Raw genomic sequence first — 23155 nt, forward strand, 5'->3', positions numbered from 1 at the left:
AAAGATAAGTGCTGGTGAAGTACTGTTGGTACACTTCAGTCTTAATTTGGAGATGAAGCAATTATTGCTCCCCTTTGTTTCAATACTAGCTCCATAGAGGGCTTTCTGGGAAGTTTATCAGGTTTTTTTCCCCTTAATTAGATTTTGTTCCATATATTTGACTAATAACTGGATAATGTCACCTGTACAGTGGGGAAATGTTTTTGGTTTTCTCCATCTATCAGAAACTAAGCAGAACCGCTCCGCTGTTACTTCAGCTTTTCCTGCATGTCTGTTGCTCGATGCTGGGCACTTCCATGCAATTCGCTGTACAGACTGTACATTTTTCCCTCTAGTTTTGGTCCTCAGCTGACTTATATGTATTGTCCTCTCTTTTCCAACCCACTGCTGTTTGAGCCTTGCAATGTGTTGTGAAGAATCTGTCAGCGTTCATCCCAGAGCAGTTTTCATCCTGTATTTTTTTTTCTCCCATAATTGCCCACGTAGGCAACCATGACAGATGTAAAGATCTCAGCTTAGGCTGCAATTAGATTTTGAGCAGACATGAGAAATGGGGGTAAGGATTTAACCATCAAACCCTTAAAATCTTGTGAACTTAAGATTAAATTTTGTATATTCGTGATACTGCCTGGTCTTTCCAAAGCATTCGGTTTCTTTAACCTTTTAAAATTATTCTGTTGTGCCCACAGAACTATTTGCAGTCCGAAGTGTTGAGTACACGGCTGTTAGCATTTCCTCCCGAGTATCTGCTGAGCTCTGTTAGGTGCTAGTTAAGCTTCCAGTTGTCAGCTCTTCCTTGAGCTTCTAATAGCTACCAGAAAAACCCAAATCAAACCAAACAGCTGGTCAATGCTTTTTGAATGTGATAAACACACAATAAATTTCATCGTACGGAAAAAAAAAAAAAATAAAAATAAATCCTGTTTCACTTCTATGTATTCTTTCCTGCAAACAGAAACAGTTTCTTTATTGAAGTAAATAAGCCTTACTTTGTTACTAAAGCAGAGTGCTTTTTGAAGCCAAGAACCCATCCAAGGTGGTTTAGGATGTCTGCGCTGGTTTCTTGAGGTTTAGAATCTTGAGCAAACTGCTTGTGAGTTGTTGCGGGTGGAGTAGCAGTAGCACTGATATGTACATTGTTAGTTTTTAATTTAAAGTACTTGGAAGCTTTGTATTCTTTTAATTTCTATACAGATTTCTATAAAGGTAGCACAGTGCTAGAGTGTACATAGCTGGAACTTACGTGTTTGCTGCTAAGGTTGAAGAGCAACAGCTATGAGGGGTTTCTTTTGATTGCTTTGTGTTCAAAAGAGGGTTCTGAAAGGCCTTTAATGACTCTGAGTTGTGGTTTGTAGCTGATTAGTCTTTTATGAAGTCCTTCCTAAGTTTTGTAGTTTGTACTAACCATAAAGTACATCATCACTGCTGACTTAACAGGTCCCAAACCCAGCAGAGAATTTCTTTCATCACAGCACCCTGTTATGTTCCATTGAAAATATCCTATTCATGTGATTCTGTGATTCTTCTTTTTGCTCTGAAGTAGCTGCAATTCTAGATTGAATCCATAGTGGAGAAAATGCTGGGCTTAATGTGCAGCCTGGTTGTGCCATAAAGTAGCCTGGATGGTGGCAGCGTGGGTGCTGTGTGTGGATTAGCTTTGGAGACTGGCACAGCGCCGCGCTTTGCCTTAGCTGCAAAATGCTGCATTCTTATGAGCACCCCTGAGCCCAGCAGTGCCCACAGTGTGAACGTGTGCAGTTCAGGACTTTTGCCTCCCCTCTCTGAATTACCTGCACAGTGTAAATGATTTATCAGGTAACTAATCACAGCGTGTTTGTGAAGTGCCAGGAAGGTGCATCTGTGTGACTAAGCTGTGCAGCTGTTGTAAGCAGGCTGTGTGCGGAGGAGGAACAGCAACGCACAGACTGTTAGCTTTCTATCAGCTTGATACAATAAGCAGAGGTTGCCTTTCTGAATTAAGGAAGTTCCTCAATGTGGCTGTGTGTGCACGATGCTTCCATTTGGGGAAAAAATAAGGCAGGTAGTGATGGGTGTGTAATACAGGAATGTTTTTCTTTTGAGTAGCGTTAGTTAAAGCTACTTCATCTTAAGGCGTTTTATACCAAAACATAAAGATTTCCTTTAAGTTTTGGAAAGCCTGAGTGTTTAATGAGTGAGGGTGGGACCAAATGTGAAATACTTGTGTTTCTCTGGAGTTGTACAGGAAATTGAACAAATATTTGGTATTTTTCTAGTCAGAGTTGTGATTTTATGTCAACATTTAAATAAGGTGATCATCTCTTGTTGTACTTATTTTCTTTTAGACAGTGTTATCTTTGGTTATTCGAATATTTTATTACATGAATCCTGCAGAACTGGCAGATTCCTCCCCAATGGGGTTTTGAGGATGCACTGAATTTAGGTCAGCTGTGCAAGGCTGAGAAGCTTTTATTTCTTATCACTGTGTAGGAAAAGGGTTTTTTGGAAATGAGGGTGAAGCTTCTAAGTGTTTAAGAAACATCACTAATGCAAATAGGGTTGTTTTTTTTCCCACTGCTAGGTTTGTGGAACAGACTAACAAAGTCAACTGGTTGATGTTCCCAAGGCCTGCCACTGATCTCAGTTTGTCACCTGTGAGCCGTTGCTGCAGTTGTCAGGGTTCAGTGTGAGCGTGGATTATGAAAGCAAGCAGCGGCTCATCCTCAGCACTGTTATCATCTGCCCTCATGTCTGTTCTGTGGGGTATAATGTAGAACAAGTAGAGCAATCCTCTTGGCTGCAGTCTCAGAAGGCAAAAAGCCTCCTAAAGGGGAATGAAGGTGGAAGCATTTTGTGCCTTAAGCAGTTTGGTAAAAATGTGGGTATATTATTTAAAAACAAACTTGAAAGTGATCTTACAGCGCTGAGTTTATAGTGGTTACAGGCTGAGATGCTTTATTTTTCTGTTCTTACTTTCAGTTTACTTTTTAAGGGTATAAATAGAAAGGTCATAGGGAACCTGAAGGAGAAGAGAGGAACTTGGTGTGTGAACTTAGATATGATAACATAAGTAGAACTGGGAGAATAATAGTGAGAATGATACAGTACTTTACAAGTGCAGTAGGGGGGAATAGTTCTGTGGCTTGGTGCTGGATTCTGTCAGTTTAGGCTATGCTTACATGAAGTCCGTGTTCTTTCTTTATTTTTTGAAATACAGGTCTGATGAGATACCTGGTGGTGATGTAGTCAGGCTGTACTTGGCAGCAATACAGTGCAGTTATCCCTGCAGATAAAATAAGCTATCAATAACCAAAGAGGTCTCTTCATGTAAGTAACTTCCCTAAGGTTTCTGATGTGGCTGAGTTCCTCAGGGATCACCCACGTTCATCAGCAGGCCAGGCAGAGGCCTGCATTCTTGGCTGCTTTGGAGCAGCTGTCAGGATGAGCTGGAAGATCCAAGCCTGTGAGATGTGGCTGCAAATGTACAGCTCAAATTCTTACTGATCTGTTGTGGGAAAAAGCTCTGCTTGAATACGTGGCTGCGCTAATCATAAAGACAAGTTCTTACTTGACGTTTAAAATACCTCAATTTCTGCTCTTGGTAATGTTGTATTTCCTTAGTGGCCTTATGCTGTGTGTTTATAGAACGTGGCCATTTAACTGGATAAAAAAAGATCCCCATGTAAGACGCTTTTTCTGTTCCCTGCTCATCTTCCTGGCATTTCTTTCACCATTTCCAGTTTGAGCTCATCTTTCTTCAATGTCAATGGTAAGAACTGTTTCTGGTAATTTACATGGGGTCTTGCAAAACTCACAGAGCAGCAGTGCAATGGTTCTTCCCCACATTGGTTATTTCTCTGGTGACTGCTTTTGCTTTTCAGTTGTTAGAGCCTGGGAGTAGCTTGTGGTTGTTCTATGAGTTACTCAAACATCTCAGTCTTTCTTTTGTAATATCAGAGATTAGTACTAATTCATATTGAACTTTAATTTATACAAATATATTTTGAATTGCTGGGACACAGCTGCCCCAGTGTGAACACAAGGAAAGTCAGCAGCTCCCTGGCGCGGCTGTGGAGACACTGGCATGCTGACTGACCGTGCTTTTTCCTGCAGTTTTGTTCTTGGCATCAGATCCAGCAGCTGGGGAGCAAAGTCTCTGGGTGGCCCTGCAGCACAGGCTGGCTCACCGCCAGGTGCTGACTGCTGAGGGGAACTCGGATCCATGGCTAAGAAAGAAAAAGCATCCCTGTGCTCTTGGTAGGGAGTAGGACAAGCAGCAGCATGGAAAGGGAGCGTGATTGAGATGTTCTACACATTAGAAGACCTGAGCCACCCTGCACATCCAGTAGGGAGACAGAAAGGAGTAAGGGATTGTCTAGCATAAACCCCCTGCATGGTCTGCAAATGCACAGTGCTAAAAACTTATCTACCTGCTGTGGCCCAAAAGGATGATAACAACGTCAGCTGCAGGTGTAAGTTGGAGAAAGGAACAGATCAAGGTCCCCTGTTTTATATTCAGGCTTTGCTCTTCCAAAGTATGAAGACAAATGGTTTTGTGGAATTAACTTGGGCTACAACTGAGAAGTTATTTTCAAAACCAGGACTGGGCACATTTTGAACAGCTGTAGTGCAGTTTCTATGTCAACGATTTTGGCAGAGGTAGAAGAACAGCCTGTTGGGACTGGAAGTCTGCAAGTACCTGACAAGTGAACTGACAGAGGGGAAATGAAATATTCCTGTTTAAATGCAAGCAAGACAAGAAGTTATAGTTAAAATTACCAGACAGAAAGTTAAGCTTAGAATTTATTTAGAATACAGCAGCAAAATCCTTGATGTTGTTTTGTGAGCTGCATAGCTTCTGTAATTGCAAGCTTTTGGGAACAAGTGAGGTTAACCTCTGTCAGGACTGGATTAGTTAAATTCATCCTGCGTTTGGCTATGGGTCAGAACTGCTGAGCTGTCCTGGCCCTAACACAGCTCCCATTTCTGTAATTCTGTAATTAACAGCTCTGATTTAGGAAAAAGAATCTTTGCAGAAATGTGCAGATAAGGAAGTGCTGTGCCTGGTGTGTCAGGCAGCAATCACACTGGGTACAGTGAAAGCACAGCGCCCAGACTGCTCTGCATCTCCTGCCAAGGGGCCTCTCCTATGCAAAATCAGGCTTGGATGACATCATTTATATAATATGTCAACTTCAAACAAGTTTTTCTTTTAAAACACATAGGTCAGTTTTCATGTTTACTTACTAATGGTTTTGCTATCAGATCCGCAGTACGAACAAGAGCTGTTCTTACATGTGCTAGCCATGTGCTGTGCAGTTGAGATTTGGAAGGCAAGCTGTGTTCCCACCAGCTTGTTCCCATCAGCAAGAGGCTGTAATGGGGATGTAGTAGAACTCTGGTGACAGACTCTGCCCAACTGTCATTGCCCATTTGTGTTTTAACAGGTGCACAAAGGGGAAGAAGGTGCTTGCTTTGTCAGTAAAGCAAGCAGGTTCAGTTCCAAGCAAATATTTACTTAAATGCCAGTTTTATATCCTTTTTTTTTTTTTTTTTTTTTTTTAATTTAGCAACATACAGCATTTTTGTTTGGCTTTAGGATGTTTAATTGCACTGCTGCAGGGGTTCCAAATTGTAAAGCATATGGTTCAAGTACAACATAGAAATAGCTCCCTCCTCTGTCTTTGCCCCTTCAAAAAGCAAAAAAAAAAGAGCTAGATTTCTGCTATGAGGAAGAAAATAAAGATGTTTTCTTTCTGTATACGTTGATTTTAGAATCATAGCTGAAGGTTTTGGCCATTGAATATTCTTGGATGCAATATTACATTAGCAATATATGGTTATTTTAGGGGGGAAAATGTGAGCCATTCCGAGCACTGAGGGCCCTAGGGAGTTATCTGTTGTGATAAGTTCATTTTAAAAAGCTGGCTCGTGCAGGTTCTTAGAAATTCTTGATGTGTTAAATGTATTTCAGAGAATTAGGTACATAAAGTGAAGAATGCATCTCTGCTTGGTAATTATGGGAGTGAAGGCCCCACTGCTGAGTACTGTCATATGCTGTAGAAGAACGTGGCAGTTCTGCTTCCCTTTTGGTAATCCATTACGTGGAAGAGAAACCTGTTGTAATAACTGCTCAAAGTCTGACGTTGCAGCAGTTAAGTCACTTCTGTTAGCTGGTTTTATCTACAGCCAAGGTGCTAGCAGGCCGATGAAGCTGGTCGTGTTACTGCAGCTGTGCTTTAAGAAGCAGCTGTCTTTTCCTTTGGTCTATTTGATGGGAGGTGCTGCTGGTTTTACTCCCCTCATCCCTCCTGGCCACCCCTTCTTGCTGCCAGCCTGCTGTCTTTGTGCTTTTCCTTTGAAAAGAAGGACCCAGCACCGGGGTTTTGCTGCCACTGATTTGAAGGTCACAGCAATGGAGTGAAGGGACTCGCTGTGGAGCAGCTGATGAAGGCACTCCTTGCTGCACCCAGAGGGCTGGCAGCAGTGCTGCGCTCTGAGCATCGCTGCCTTTCGGCCCCTGGGCTGCGTTGTGCTCAGCACACTTGGAGGGAATCCCGAGGGTTACGCACAGCTGAGCAGCCAACTCACTTTGCATAGCTCTGCCTTAAGCCTCGTCTGTACAAAACATTGCTCCTGATCCAGATACAGCAATGTAATTTTAACTGGGCTGCCCCTTCGAGCAGCCGTCCCCCGATCAGGTTATGTACCTTACAGCAATCCAAGCCATGGTTCTTCTTCACCAGCCTCTGAAATGCACCTGATGCCAGCGTAATGGCAACCAGGGAAAGGTTCCATCACAAAATATTCTGTATTCATGAATTTCCCCAGACATGCAGATAAGCGTATGCTTGGTATGTGTGAGAATAGCAGGTTCTGCAGTACTTTGGTTTATTGATTTCAAGAGAGTCTTTCATTCTTTTTTATCAGCTTTTTTCCTTGGATTTTTGCCCCTGAATCGTAACAGCCTCGAGAGCAACTGGTCCATTTGCACTTTCACCTTGGGTTGTCTCAGGTTTCTTCCATGCTATAATCACTTCAACAGTGATTATAATGCTACTGCCAAAAAGGCTTTGAATTTCAGTTTATAGGCTGTGAAGGGCCATATGGGGATAGCTGTTAGAACAAAAAATGTGAAGCAGCACACAAAGAAACTCCAATACGCTCTACAACTGAGAGTCATCTGCTTTTAAGTGACTTTAATTGCTATAGTAAAGACATTCTGGGTAGTCTGGCCATTACTAATGAGGTATACACAACTGTGCACTGTTTCATATGAATACATAAAGCCAAAGGAGAGGCAGTTTCATCATTATGGTTTTCACCTGGGGAGGAAAAATGGTTCTTCATCAGCTTCACGTGCAAAACAGGAGAGGAGTAGCTGCTGTTGTTTTACGTTTTAGGAAGTAAGGCATATCTAAGACACAGAAGAATATAGGTATGAATTGGCTTTGGCCACTGACTGTGATGGCACAATGTCTGCCTATGTGAAAAAGATCTATTTTCTTACAGGCTTCGTTACAAATCAGGTGTAGAACGCTATCCATTCTGAATAGTCAGTGCCCCAACTTTGCTTTTTTTTAACTCTACAATTTGTATTTGGTCATGGTTACCAAAAATTGCAATCCATTGCTTCAGTTCTCACTTTAGACAGTGTGGCACGATTCATAGTAGAGCTCTGGCTTTGAGCACCAAGGTCTTCTGTGGGCAGTCGGGTCCTTAGATAGATAAGTACCTGTTGCTGTTGATGCTGTTTTGCTGTCTGCCAGTTTCTTTGCTAAACGATGTGTTACTTCCCTGGATGGCAGCTAAGTGCATCTTTGCCTGGATCCGCTCAATTTTGTAATTAGTCCTCATTTTATCTGCGTCAGCTTTCCCAAAATTTCGCTCCTATTTTAACTCTATTTCACTCATGAGCAACTGAACAGTTGAGAAACTGCACAGTTTTCTCCTGTATCTTCCCTGCCTTCTCTGGAGTTAGGCCCAGTTTCACGAATTGCTCTCGTTTGCTCTCATTTTTTTATTCTTTTCGATATTATTCAGGAGAGTTGTCAGTGTAGAAGGATCCTTAGGAGTTTCCCACCTGCAGTATGCGTTATTCACCAAGCCACTGTCAGTACAGGAAAATGTGTACATGCATCTAAAGTAGCTGCAGCAGTCTGAAGCTCAACAGAACAGGGATGGGAGCCAACAAGGCTGGCCAGGACCTGCTGGAGCCCTTCTGTGAGCAAAGGGGTTGGACCAGAAGACCTCTAAGAGGTTTCTTCCCACTCAAATATTATTTTGAAATCTGCTTGCTCTACATTCCAGAAGCACCATTCAGGGCACACTGCTAATCTGTGCTGCCCTCAGTGGTCGGTGCTGTCATGCAGCAGTCATTACTCGGCCCGTTTCTGCCTTACCATCATTTCATTTCAGTTCTGAAGAGCAAATGGGAAAACATAAGCGATAGTGGGAAGAAATGTGCTGAGCAGCTTTAGCCTTCAGTGCTCCCATGCGTTCTTTAGGTCTCACCTTCAGCACGCTGCTATAGCATCAGCTTCAGTCCAGCACTGTAAATTATACGTCACTGCACAGACCTTTTGTTTTGATCTCATTCCTTCATGAACGACCCCTAAATGTGTTTGAAAATTGCAGTTCTCTCTTGATGCTGAAATGGGGTGAGACGTAACAGATCGGTACGGAGCTTCTCTTAAGCTCCCATCAGTGGAGGAGTTTGTTCACTGGTGTATGTCTTACTGTCATGTGGACACACACATACACGTATTTGTCTTCTGCACACAACGCACCAAGCTGAGCAGGTGAACCGGGAGCTTTTCTGGCCACCTCAGATGTTGTCTGCCTACTTTTGCAATATACACTGGAAGGCACTGAACCACGTTTAACCGTTCTCCCTTTGTCTCCCCTTTGCAGCTCAGAGGCACTAGGCAGCTGCTGTTCTTACGGAACCTCACTACACTGCCACGAAGAGCACCAGCTCATCAGGACTGAAAGAAATCTGAGACTGAATGGTCCTATTTTTCCTCTGAAATCTTCACCAAGCAGTAAACATTTTTTGAATGGGAAAGGGGGGTAAATATGTTGAAGCCACCCCTCGCACCCTGCTGGGGCACCTGTACCTAATGTACATTTTCTTTAAAGTTTAAAAAGATGTTAGGAAATATTTTATAAAACTTTTTTGCAATAAATGACGCATGAAATTATTACAGACTCTATGACACTTACATGCAAGGAACCACTTGAATTATTGGTATGAAGAATCACTGCAAATAACTGTTTTTTTTTTTGTAATGTGACAGTCAGTTTGTATGTTTCGATAGGTGCCAGTGATGGAGCCAATTGCCTGGGAAGTTGACTGTAACTTTTGAACTTTTATTTTAATTCTTAACTTTAGCATTGCAATTTTCCATTCTATGAGGCTTAGTTAGTATTTAGTGCAGGTGTTAGCAGAGCTGTGACCTGTGATCAAAAGCATGTCTGAAACCAGTTGTATTGTACAATATGAACAGTCCTGCTACGTGAGACCAACATTTCCCATAGAAGTGATGGAAGGGGCAGTGACCACAAATCCGTGTATCTCTGTATTATGGGAAAGCTCCTTCTGTGTGAATATGGTTGCATTTTATTTATGCTGTTGTACCACTTAGGGAACCGAGGATTGTGGAAGGGTTACGATGCAGAGAGCAGCGTTTTGCTTATGATACTTCAACGAGATGGGAGTTGTGAATGTAGAGAGATTAAATGGAATGGCATTTCTATTTCAAATCATGGGTTAATTTTTCCTTTTGACGTCAATATTTCTCAGATACGTAAGTAGTAGAGCAAAGGTTTTATTCGTGTTTCTGATGGTTGTTGACTTCTTTGAATAGCTGTAAATCAAAAAAAGAAACCCAGTGGGTTTGATCCATTTTATTCCCTTTCCCCAAAAGGTGTCTGGTGATTACGACTTACTTCAGTGGAGCTTGTGAATGCTGGACATGCTGCTGAAATATTGACTTATTAAATATTAATTTATTTGTCACTGATTATTTCATGTTGTGTGCACATTTTCTCAGCAGTATCATTTCTTACAACGTTTTTAGAAGGGGATCTATTATATAGCCTGGGAAAAAATATTTGTTCTGAAGAACTGAAAATGTGCACATAATCTACTCAAAGTCAAATTTCTGTTTATATAGAAGTGAAAAGACTTGTATTAAACTCTTTTCCTCTTTACTAATATCCTGATTTGATTGGAGAGCACAGTGTCTTTGTCCAGGTCATTTAAAAAGAAAAATACCTTTCTGAGAGGTGTCTGTCAGCATGAAGGCAGTTTTACAGCCTTCGTGTATGGAGCCTGAATTAAGTAACATTGAATCCAAACTCATTCCACCTCCACTGCTTGGCTTTGGTGCTGGCAGTGGGTTTCAGTTAGTTGAGCAGTCGGGGAGAAGGGCAGTGAGGGGCTGGAGCAGCTCCAGCAAGGGCAAATCAGCAATGCACACAGTGAGGCTGGTCGTGCTGAGCGCTTGCTCAGTTCCTTTTATTAAGAGGTAATTTATTTATAAAGCTGGAAATCGAGCACATGCTGCCTACTTCTTAACAAATAGCTGCATCATGATATATAGTAGGTTCAAGTTGTACCGTTTTTCATAATAAACTGCAATCCTTCTTTTTAAGTTTCGGATTAATGTTTGGCAGCACTCTTCCTTTTCACCAGTCAGGTGCTGTTGGTGGCTGAGATGTGATTAGAATTTAGAGAAATTAAGGCATCTGATGTGATGAAAGGGAAAGTGACGTGCTATGGTGTATGTGCTGGCCTTTCACCTCTGGACACCAAACCCCCATTGCACTGCTAATCAGTGACAGTCTTGGCCTAATAAATCACATTTTTATCCACACCCACCCACCCTCACCCAAAACCAAACAACCAAATTAAAAAGAAGCCACCAAACAACATGGCACAAAACAGTTTCTGCTCAGGAAAAAGGCCCAGGACTGTAATAGCAGGGTTATTGCACATTGGGTTGAAAACCGATTGATGTTGTAAGTAGAAGCCGGTAGTGCCTGCCTGTGTGACATCTGACTCTTAACAGTGCTCTGATTTCCTCACCGTGAGCACTGGTGCACAGCAGCTGAAATATATATATATATATATATATTTAAAAAAACACTTAAGAGTGATGCAGGTCTATGCATTGGATAATATGGGTATATAAGCAAACAGCATAAAAATAGACAAGGTAGCTAACTGTACTTGTGTTTGTTTTCACAGAAAGTATTGCAGCCATTTTGTTTGAAACCAGATTTTCGTTTTGAAATGAAATTGTCAGGGATATTCTAATGATAGAGAATTACAGTAATGTATTGCTTTTCACTTTTTTTGCTTTAGTTGCTTAATATTTAAGCTTTGCTCCGTGCTACCTTCTTGTCTGTATATTGAATGGTCACTATGCCTCTTTCATTTTGTAGACTTGAATGAGGAAAACGATTCATCCTTTAAGGTTTGCTGAGAAGTAAATGATAAAGAATGTTGTGTAACATTTATTCAAATAAAGCCTTGATTTTTTTCAGTGCTCTTTTAAAGGGAAATAATGTTGAATAACGTTTTCATATTGTAGCTTCCTTGTTTTATTAGTCTTTGGCCCAAAAGATTTCTATTTATTTATTTATTTCCGAATTAAAGATTAAACTGAGTTTATTTGTCCGCTGCTGGAAGTGAGTCATCAGGACAAGCCTCTCTCCAGGCTTACATTTCACAATGGTGAAAGATGTCAAGGTGTGCTCAGCCAGCTTGCCACAGGAGATGGGGAAAAGCTTTTCTTTTGCTTGCTGGTAATGAAGAAGATGAGATTAGCTGTGCTTTATAGAGCTAGATTCACAGTGAACCTCGATGGCCCAGTTTCATGGTTGCGATGGAGGCACCCAGCCCTGCTGAAGGAGGCCCCAGTGAGAGGCTGCAGCCCTCCAGCCGTGCTTCTAGGTTGGCAATGAGCATTGGTGGGAGCCACAGAGCTCCCGGCAAGCACAGCCCAGTGGGGCACAAAGCAGCAGCGGCACAGGATGCGCTGGGTACCCACACCCCACCTGCTCACCTTTCTGTGGCAGTACTGACGGCTTCAGACAAGTTGTCTGCAGCAGGTAAGTGCAGTGAGGAATTCATTCCTCTGTTTGGGTGAGGAACGCGCCGTGCTGAGTGGCACTGTCCCACTGTGGTGCCCTGAAGGAGGAGCAGGTTGTGTGGTACCGGCTGCCCTGTGTGACGCCAGGTGTTTTGTTACCGACCAGTTGTTAAGGCTTTCTCCAAAACGGAGTAGGTAACTTCTGGATGGAGCGGCCGTGCACGTGAATGCCATCTGCAGTGCTGCCGCCCTGGTGTGGGGCCTCCGTGAGGCTTTTGGGTCAGCCTGTGCCTCCTGTAACCAGCAGGTCTCCACCTCTGGCCGTCGCTCGGAACGCAGCCCCTGCGTGGTTTTCTTCGCCTTCACAGAGTTGTTTCTTATTCTGCCCGGATTACAGGAACTCCCATCCCCTTTCTCTCATTATTCTTTCATTCTTGCAGCAGTTCCTCTTGAATTGGTTATCCTCATTAGGGGTCGGTGGAGAGGGGAAATCCTGCTGAAATGTAATTGCTCACTAATGGCTTTTCCTTTGTGGCATTGTGTCGGGAGCTTTCCCTGTGGGAGCGCTGGATTCGCTGCATGGCTGTGAAACCCACAGGAGAGGTTGGCCATACAGGTTTCAGAGGTCTGCAATTACTCCACTGATTAATCTTCACTCCAGCAGTGTGGTGATGAAAGTATAAAAGTAAGCCAACCTTCAGCAGTGAAGCCAATCCTGTACAATGCCACTCTGTAATAATGTTTACTGCATCTCCGAAGCATCAAAAGGGGAATACTTAATGAGAGCAGAAGTGCTCGTGATGTGCCAGCTGAAATGAGAGGGATTGGAATGGAGAAACAAGATTTCTTATAGGGTGAGACCAATGGGCAGACTTCTGAAGGAAATCAGGCATATTGCTAACATAGAGGTGTGGTGGTCAGTTCAGATGCTGTCACATACTCGTTGTTTTTAAATGTGATGTGATAGAGAGCACAGAAGATGGTTAACTGCCCACGGCCGCTTTGGTAGTGAAGGAAATGGCAGCATCTCACATTACCTTTGTGCTCCCCATTGATGAGCTGGGCTCATTTCCCTGTCTGACAGCATCCTCTGGGGATACTGAGAGCGTAAGGGGCTGCTGAGATTTGCATGGCGATGCCCTTTTCCTGCTTTTGCGCTTTCAGAAAGGTTGGGAATGCAAGAAGGTTGCATACAAGGCTGGTGTCGTTGTGCCTCACGTGGAGATCTGACCCACCCTGTAAGGAAGTTCATCCTCCTGCTCTCCCAGTGGCACAGCAGTACTTGCACTGCCATGTGCTGGTTGTAAAAGCAATGCAATGACACAGCAGCAGTGCGTGCAGCCCTCTGAGAGCCACAGGAATGGTGACCTGCCCTTGGCATCAAGGGGCACCCGCTGTCTTCATTTCTGCTCTCGTTCGCTTGTCCACGCTCAAGTCATTGGATGTGGATTTGTCATTCTCCCTCTTTGTTACAGGAAAGCTCTGGCAGGCTCAGCACATATAGATGGCCTTAGAAAAAGGGTTGGGTTATTTCCTGGTTGGTACGGTGCTGGCAGGTTGTTGTTTGCATTCTGCAGCCTGGCTTTATGGTTCTGTTCATGTTTTCCCCTTGAGTGTTTCAGTAGTGTTTGTTTTTATTTACCCACTGGGTTTGGAGCTCAAGCCATGTGTGCTCAGGGCCAGGCAGGCTGTGACCCATGTGTCAGCTTTGGGCTGTTTGGGATTTTGGGTAAATATTCAAAGCTAACGAGGGGCAGTTCTAACTCTGAAATCCAGACTTTCAGCTAAAAGCTCTGAATCTTCAGAGCTCAGAGGCACAAATTTCCAAATGTAGTCCTCTTGGTCATTAAATATTAAAGGCAGGCTGTGCCTGCTCCCGGGCTCATTCAAATATTAAAGTTCTCTGAGCCACTGGAGAAAGCGGCTGGGGCTGGGGATCCAGAATGCAGAATGCACATCAGCCTGTGCTTCAGATGAGGCCTCTGAACTACTAATACAGTACAGCTGGAGATGGTTAACCTTCTCCTGAGTCACTCTGTTGTCTGTTTCTCTTTTCAAAGAGAAGCTGGGAGAACAAGGGCTGCTGTATGTACATCACGTATGTTTTCCTTAATATGGTAAAATTATAGCAGAGCCACTGGTTGCATCTTGGCTTAGTAAGCTTGCTGCTGGTTGCACGTATCAGTGCCTCTGCTGTGTTTGAGCTCCTGCAGGGCACCTGCAGGTCCGTGTGGCCGCAGAGAGCTGCCATGTAACAGGCAGGGGCAGCAGTATGTTTGCTCGCAGCCTCCTCTTCCCAGAGCTACCAGATTCTGCCTTTCCTCTTTTCTCAGACAGAAAAGTGCCCCAAGATGGCAGGCTGTGGCAGACGCGCTAAACGTGTCAGTTCTCCTTGAGATAAAGACAGATGCAATTGCTGGATGCAATTATTCCAGCAGAGCCCAGCCGTGCTGCTGCCTCTCCAGGGGCCTGTTTTATGGCTGGCACATGCCATCAATGCTCTGGGAATGCATTTAGGCCATTCCAGCCACCTCCTGCAGCACAGGGCCCCCGGTCCCTGCAGCAATGCTGGGGATATGGTCAGTGTGGGCAGCGATGCGAAGGACAGCAGGGTGAACAGGCTGGGCTTGGAAAGGAGAGCTGTTGGTGTTGTTTCTGTGCCAGGAGGGCTGATCTGAGAATGGTTTTCTTGTGAGCCAGCTGCTGAGCAGCAGGCAGGTATGGGGAATCCTGGCTCCAGGCTGGAGACATAGCTGCAAATGGTGATGCCTCCAGCCAGGAGGATTGCCACTGAACATGCAGAATCAGAAAAATGTGGTTACTGTTTTTTGGCTGGTTTAGGACATTTCATCTATATAGGACTTTCCTCTGTCAGGGTAGGCTGCGATGACTCTGGCTTAATGCCACAGCAGCCGAGAGCCTGGCAATTTACTGTGCCTCAGCAGAATGTTTCTTTGACAAGCAGCTAACCAGAGCCTCTGCTGATGAAAGATCCCCCAGCAATTGCTTCCTTTCACACAAGAGGCTGTGCAGGTTTAGAAAAAAAACTAAGCAGCTGAACAAGAAAATGCTGGGATTCTTCCAAACAGGGAAAGCTTGCGAATGAGCAATGTATTAATGCACATTAAATGTGCCTGTACACATCTGTACCTACACTTAAAGAGGTGGTACTGGGATATAATTGGTTCTTGGCTGCAGCAGCCGGCAACAGCTCCTGGCTGCTGCAGTAATCCCTTAGGAACAGCACAGCTCATTAAAGCACAGGAGCTGGTGACCAGAGGCTTCTCCTTTTTGTGCAGCTGTGTCTGCTCTCATCAGGGGTAGGTGGGTCTGAAAGAAAGTGATGAAATGCACTAATCAGGGAGGGAAGGGTTCAACTTCAAAGCTTGGTGCTTTAGCAAATCCCAAATATTCTGGTGTGAGGAGCTGGGAGCGGTTTCATATTCCTGCTTACTGACTGGGAGGAGGGGATCAGCAGCACTGCAGTTACAGTAAGTCATGGATTATGTTAGTCCCAAGGCCTCTTTTCTGTGCTGGAGGGTGTTGTCTCCTGCTTAAGACTGGTGTTTTGAAAGGCAGATCTTATGATACAAATTGAGACAGTGCCAACTGTGAACTCTGTGCAGGTCTGACACAGGAGCTGGAGCTGATGTGAGTGCTGGCAGAAGAAGAGAGGATGAAGACAGCACTCCTGGGTATCCCACTCCCATCACACATGAAGGCATAGAGGTAACAGATGTGATATAATCTGAAATTTACTCTTACAATTAAATGCAGATTATGGACAGGAGAACAGTCAAAGGTTCCTTGACCTTATTTCTAATATTCCTGCACAATAAGAAAGTTGGCACGTCCTCACAAATGATAAAGATAGAAGCTTTAGCACACGGTGATCTACTGGAATGACTTAAATGATCAGACTGGCAATTATTTGCTATTACCTATTCAGGAAGGGTAGAAATGAAGATACAGCAGCAATTTTACATACCACAGACTGAAGAGGCGACTGAGCACAGCCACTGGCTGTGCTGGTAAAGCCCCAGAAACGCTACTTACGGCATCACCAGCGAATGAATGAGCTGCTTTCTAAGTGGCCTTGTAATGAAAAGCTGAAGTGCTGAAGATGTGCTGAGCACTCTGAATTTTTTACATTTATTTCTAAAGGGCTTTCTGATACGAGCTCCTGGCTCTGCTGCTTTGGACGGCTGTAATATCTAGAGCAGCTTGTTCAACCTTTTGGCTCGCCTGGGCCACACTTGTTCTCAAGGCTGAGTTCAGCCGTTGTACCAAAATGCTTGAAATTATTTGCCATAACTGCAGCTTGCCATGATTAAGTTTCATTTTGAATGCTGTCACGAGTCGAAATATAGAGCAGAAAAGTTAAATTTCACTCTGAGGAGATACGTTTAACTCAATTAAAAGAGTAGTGAAATCCACCACAAATGCTAAATCCATGAGCCATTTTTCATTCACGAGTTCTGGCACAAATTTTCCTTTTGATCCCATAAATGACCTGATTTCACTTCACAACTGGTAAAAATTTCTGTAGCATTTCACTCTTAGTCATCTTTCTTCAGAAAAGTAAATGATGTCCCCATAATCAGCATCCATTCGCTTAAGGAACATCTGGAATTGGTGATGACTGAATCCCTCAGACTTGATGAAATTCACAGCTTTGATGGAGGTTCACACGACATTATCCATTTTTAAAGCTTTCATACAGGCATGTTCTTGATGTATGATGCTGTGAGATTTCATCAAACATGAGTTGCTGGCAGCAATTGCATCTTCTATTAATTTTGTAAGTCCCTCTTTTTAACCAGCCATTGCTGGGGCCCCATCAATTGCTGTAACAGATCTGCTGACAAAGGCTGAAGAAAATTGCTTTAATGTAATTTTTACTGCTTCATAAAAATCAAGAGATTTAGTTGTGTTTTTTTCAATGGCATCAAAAAAGCCATTTCTCCAGTGATATTTGCTGTCAATACCTCTAATAAAAATGGCCAGCTGAGCCATCGCTGTAGCATCAGTAATTTCATCCAACACCAAAGCATGAACTTTGAAATCAGCAGCTTTACCCTCAAGACTTCTTTCATTACATTTTCCCATTTCTTCGGTTTGCCTGAAATTGTTTGGTGAGACAAGCTGAAAACTGTTTTGTTTGTCCACAACAAGAACTCATCTGCCATGTTCCAGCGAACACTCTTCGACCCTCTTCCTTCATCCACAGATTTTCTCTTTTTGGGGTCCTGTTTCTTTTGAGACGACACTGGGTTGAAATACTGTCTGCAATCTCTACTCACACCAAGTGGCACAGGAACATGCCACGTGTAAGCAGGGTCTCAGTAGAGAAGAATTAATAGAAAAGAGGCAATTAAAATCCATCAAAAATAGATCAACTCTCAGCTAATCTAATCATGAAGATACATCACCTAGCACTGCACTCTACAATATATGTAACATTCGTAGGGAAATATCTACAACATAAAATAAACGTTGCACACATGAATTAAGGTCTGTCTGTCTGGCAGACCTCAAGCAGTTTGCCACTGTCCTGGCAGTGGGGATGCTTCCTGTGAGATCCTGCTCAAACCTCAGCTAGTTCTCATACTACTCAACACTTCCATCTGTCAGTGAGAAACAAACCTGAAGTCACTCCTGAAAACCCTGGTAAGCAGCAGCATGGTGGGAAGTCACACCAAACAACGCATTTTTTGTCAAGCTAGACCAAAGGAAACATGACTGAACTCTGCATTTAGCTGCAATAACGCAAGCAAGAACAACTCGCCCACAGCTGCAGGAAAGTGGGGGTCTGAGGAACCAGGTATTCCTTCCAGAAAAGGCTTAGGGGGTCTAAAACTTGGCACAGCTGTTGCCCAAAGGGCTAACAGTGTTTGAGCATGTAAGCAAGAAAGAAGTAAGCAAGGATGTAATGCTTTCTATATAAAGTAGAAAAGAGACAAAACTCAGCATCAGTTCTGATGTCCCTTCTTAAATGACAAGGATAAAGGAAAGAGACAACTGATAAAGGAAAAACAAAGTCTGAAACACAAACATTACAGAAATCCTGGAGAAAATTATTTGTAGGGAAAGTCTTAAAGAAACCCTGTCTGTTCAGCTTACAGAGAAAACCAGCTGGCCCCTTCATTACTATGCAAACATGTTCAAGGAGAAAGTGCCAGGTACTAACAGCTTTGTATTTTTGCAGAGAAATGAGATGAAACAAAGGCTGGGAGCTGAGGAGAGACTATGCCAAGTGGAAAAGAGGCATGTCTGTTGAAAACACAAGGGTGAGTAACTATTGGAACGAAACTCTAAGAGATGTTGTTGGCTTAGAGCATTTATATTTAAAAGATTGCTGCATAGAGCATTTTTTCCTATTAGAGGTTGTAAACCCAATGCATGTGACTCAAAACACCCTGGCAATAAGGGATCTGTGGCTATTTACAACAGGAGGAAGTACCAATTATCTTTCTCTTGGCAGCTGTGATGACTTGGTTAGACATTAAAAAAAATCCCTTTTAAAATAAAAAGCCAAAAAAAAGAAAAGGCAGCTGCTTCAGGATGTGGACAATGCAAAAGAGCTTCCATCAGGCAATTAATTGGTGTTTTACCTGGAAAAAACTTGCAGTAATGTCAAATAACAGTCCAGAGGTTTCTATTCTAGCCAGACAGCGGCACTTTGAGTAGGAATGACCTACAGATGAGTCCTCTCTAATGGTGTGCACAACTTACAGTGACATTAAACTGTCTCTTTCACACAATGCAATTAAATTACAAACAAGGATGAAAAGCAAATCAGCTGCAATTCTTCAGCTCCATTTATTCTACCCTTCATTTTAAAACTACAGGTACACAGCAGGCATCCAGCAGGGAAGTTGCACAGCAGGTAGAAATATCACAAGTTTTGTTGTGCTTTTATTTTCCAGAGCAAGCTACCCAGCCTCTGCCCAAGAAGGTCTTTAAAGATAAGAATGGAACAGAATGGCAGGAAGAGCATTTGTCGCCATCGCTGCCTGCAACTCCACGCGACAGCCATAAACCAGTAAACACAGAAGGCTGAGTAAAGGTAACAATTAATTGGCAATAATCAAGATACAAAGAAAAAATTAAGTACAGCATCCACAGTAGCTTCAAAGTGGTTTGATTTATGCGTGGTGTAGGGGTATGCATTGCAGTTGAGAGAAGGCTGGGATTCTGATCTAAGCTGCCTCACATTCAGTGATAGAGGGCTGTTGCTAAACAAGACAAACCCCTGGATGCACTCCTTTGCTCAGGCCAGATGGTGAAATCCAAGTCAGTGGACTGCCTTGCTCCAGCTGAAGCCGTACTGCTGTGCTTCCAGGGCCAGACACTTCTTCAGTGTCAGGCAGCATGGAGCCTGCAACAGCAACAGCGGACATCTCTACCTGTCACGTGCTGACCTAGAAGCTTTAGCAAGGCATGATTCAGGCATTCCTGAATGGCTTCTCTGTTTGGGCTCAAACCAAGCTTATGAGTTCCAGCTCAACAGAGCCTCTGCTCCTTAGTAGTCCAGGCTTCAGGTGAAATTAGTGAGATTTATACCAGTCTCAGTACTCTGCTTCATCTAATAAGCCTTCTGTGAGTCTAAAGAGCTCTCTTATGAAAGCAGAGTGCTGCACTTCCGAAAGCAGAGTTGCTAGCTCTGAGCCAGTTCATTAGCCTATGCAGCCTCTTGGGTGTGAGCAGACTTCTGTCCCAGTACACTCCCTTATATGCTCACTGCACTGCCCAGGTAAGTTCAGCCCTCTGCCACTGGGAATGGAGGGGGTGAGTGAATGACTGCATGGCGCTGAGCTCCCAGCTGGGTTAACCCACAGCATCAGGAGCAGCATCTTTCTTTAAAGCCTCCCATCCATACACCTACCAGTCTACCCAATTTTAGTACAGGAAATAAAATCTTGCACTTAGGAATTGTAGTCCAGTAAAACAAGACACGGTTACTGTTTCAGCACATGGAAATCCTAGAGGCTGAACGCTTTTGCTTAGTTAAGAGACATTTTAATTACACAGAAGATGTTAAAGGCAGCACAGTCCTTACTGTGAATTTGGTTTCTCTCTTGGCAATGACATTTTAATTCTCATAAATGTAACACAACCTCACTGCAGACATGAAATAATTTATAGACAGTTAACCACAAAGTCAAAACTAAAAATGCACCAGGACAGAGTGAAACAACAATCAAAAAACAAACAACAAACCCCAACCGCTACACCTTTAAGTCTGCACTGGTAAAATGGAAGAAAAAGAAAGCACCAAGAAAGCTTAGCTTGAGAGTATTCCCTTCAGGCACATCACTGTAAAGCTTGAGCTCCAAACATGCAGCAAGTACAGTTTCAGTCTTTAAGTACACACAAAAAGATTTCTTGAAATAAATTTAAGATGACAACTAATAGCCAACAGAGAGCTACCAGTCATTATTTAATTAAATCATGTTTTGAAATCTGCGTGGAGACAACTGAAGAAGTCTGCCTCCAACGTAAACATTTCCACAACAATATGCAGCAATTACAAAAGATATTCATTCTCCAAAATCTGGATGAACTACTTGAAAACGACTTTTTTTTTTTTTTATAGCTCTCTATAAATTAATGCTTCAGCATCCTCAAAGCCTGTTACATCACAAGAAACTTTCGTGATCAATTTTAATGTCAATTGTTGGCCATGATGGGGATCTGTAACATGAACAAGTCTCAGAGAAGCAGATTTCCCTAACTTTATATGACCTTTCCAAGGTGTACACGTAACATCACACAGCTTCTGTAGCATTTTCAAAAGAAAATAAATAAAAAATGAGAATAAATAAAAACTAAACAAAGGGTAGCCTGAGGATAACGGACTGATGTTGCCATAAGCAAGAAGAAAAACCACCTCAAGTGCATCAAAATTACTGTCTTGTCAGTATGTTATCTGTGGGTAGATGTCAGAATTTTGCACAACACTGCCACCATGGAAAGGATTCACACAAGGCAAAAACTTCACATTCAATCCAACAGAAATACTAAGCCTTTATTACCAAGAAAAATTATTCCACAGAGGAGGTCGGCTTGCTTCCATGCATGCTGTCAGTCACATCCACCTCCCAAATGTGGAGAAGTGCTTCTGCTAGATTCATTAATTCCCCAAGACACCATCTGGCTTTGTTCTTGGCCACAGGTGCACGGGCATTTTGATTCAACTGAACTGTTTGCTAGAATTTTCTTGCCAGCACTGAATGGGCCCAAATAATGTACCTGACTGGTGGACAAGCCAAATACTGCAAGTGGAGAATCACACACAGGACAGAGTTATCACTAAAAGAAGTCAAATGACTTTCTTTACATCCACACTGTAAATAATTTATAAGCAGGGAAATGAATGTGCTTGAGTCTATCTTCACTTGGACAGAGTGAAGAATGTTTGCTGAATCCTTGTGTTGGTACATGCAAGCACATGGTCACGAAGCCTGAAAGCCAGCAGAACTAAGCTGAATTCATGTTATCTATTGTTGTTTGGATTTTGAACAAAATTGATGGAATATGAGCCAGTTGATGAATCCTGTTTTATCTGGAAATTTTCTGTTGACAGGCCAAAGGGGCGGAGAACCAAATTCCCAAGATCTTTCAGTTTGCCTACAATGAAAAAGAAATACGTGAGTAGTAAGCAGAGGGAAAACTCCCACTGAATGATGCCCAACTACACACTCCAGCTCCACCAATTCATCTACTAATTCAAGGGAAACGCTGTGGAAATCTCTCCAGTTGGTTGAATATTTAGGCTCCTGTATGAACTAAAAAAATTCCAGTTGTGATGTAGGCAGTGTCAGCTCTGGAGCTGAAAGTAGATCAGTTCAGATTCTGATAGGTCTCTCAGGCAGCCCTGATGCAGTGGCTGCAGACACCATCTGGTTGTGGCTAACTAGCAGTTCTTTATTTCCTCACTCACAAGTGCTCCTTACACAGGACCTTAGCAGCTCACAGAAAAGAATTAGTCTCTGTTGTACTTGGATATAACTTTGATGCCTGCCAACATTCTGTTTTTTAACGTATTTTTTCAGTTCCTGCCACTTTGGTGCAGTTACAGTTCTGTAAACATTCAAGGATATTAGAACTGCCCAGTTTCCTGGACTGCCAACAGAAACAGGGAAAGCTAAAGTTCAAACTCTGCTCGCTCCTAATTATGACAGCTCTCTTTCTAGATCATGTATATTGATACAATGAACACTGAAAGAAATCCATCCATGCAAGTGTCTGCACCTTCTAACAAAGCAGTTCCATTTTGAAGCATACAACTCTGTTACCATTTTTAGCATGACAGATGACATCCTGCCATCAGGAACTCATGTTCAAAACTACAGTTCTCTGTAGCCAACTCATCCCTGCTAGGAATTCTAAGCAGCCGTTATTTAACGAGCATTATTAAAGATACAAAAGGTGCAACAGTTAAAATCCAAAGGCCACTATTAATATACACACCACACAAGCTTTCTGACTCTACTAAACAATAGTTCCTACCACCTATAAAAGGAGAAGGACAACAAAAGGACATCCTTCAAAGAAATCATATCCAAATAGAGTTTGTAGAACAAGTAAAATGCATAAAATTAAACGAGAGGCAAAATTCACACCTTCAGTGCTGGCTAAACACAAGCTAGCTGATCTGCTGGCACGACAAGGCACAAGAAAGACGGCTGCTTTTCCAAGAAAAATATCACGTTCCTCCTGGCTGTTCCTAACTTGTAAGCGTGTGCTTTCTTAAAGCCATCTTAGACACAAGATGTGTACGTGTTATTCTAGATGTCATCTTTACCTTTACTTTGAACTAAGTATTAGGATACAACAGCAAAGTCATAAGAGTAGTTACCATTTAGTTTCTATGCTTCTGCTAGGTTCTTCTGCTTAAGGTGGCAGCCAGGACAAGTTGTCCCCAGAAGTGCAATCATTACTACTGCTATTAGCTAAGTTTCCTCACTGCAATGCAGCAAACAATCTGGACTGAGTTAGAGCTTTGTTGCTAAGTCATACTGAAGCAGTAACTTCACAGCAATGATGAAATACAGAAATGTAAGGAGCGA

General features: G+C 42.9%; 1 protein-coding gene across 3 annotated transcripts in view; it reads right to left on the bottom strand.

Moving 5' to 3' along the window:
• Positions 1-20085: 20085 nt before the first annotated feature.
• TTC1 (tetratricopeptide repeat domain 1) overlaps positions 20086-23155 on the bottom strand; it is a 34344-nt gene continuing 31274 nt past the window's right edge. For all 3 annotated transcript variants that reach the window (XM_042880756.1, XM_042880755.1, XM_042880757.1), the window contains exon 8: positions 20086-21713. In XM_042880756.1, the coding sequence (XP_042736690.1) occupies positions 21580-21713 (134 nt within the window). In that variant the 3' untranslated portion in view covers positions 20086-21579. The remainder of the gene's footprint in view (positions 21714-23155) is intronic.

Source organism: Lagopus leucura, unplaced genomic scaffold, assembly GCF_019238085.1.
Source record: "Lagopus leucura isolate 7727_CA_CO unplaced genomic scaffold, USGS_WTPT01 Super-Scaffold_100027, whole genome shotgun sequence".
In the NCBI taxonomy this organism is placed as follows: domain Eukaryota; kingdom Metazoa; phylum Chordata; class Aves; order Galliformes; family Phasianidae; genus Lagopus; species Lagopus leucura.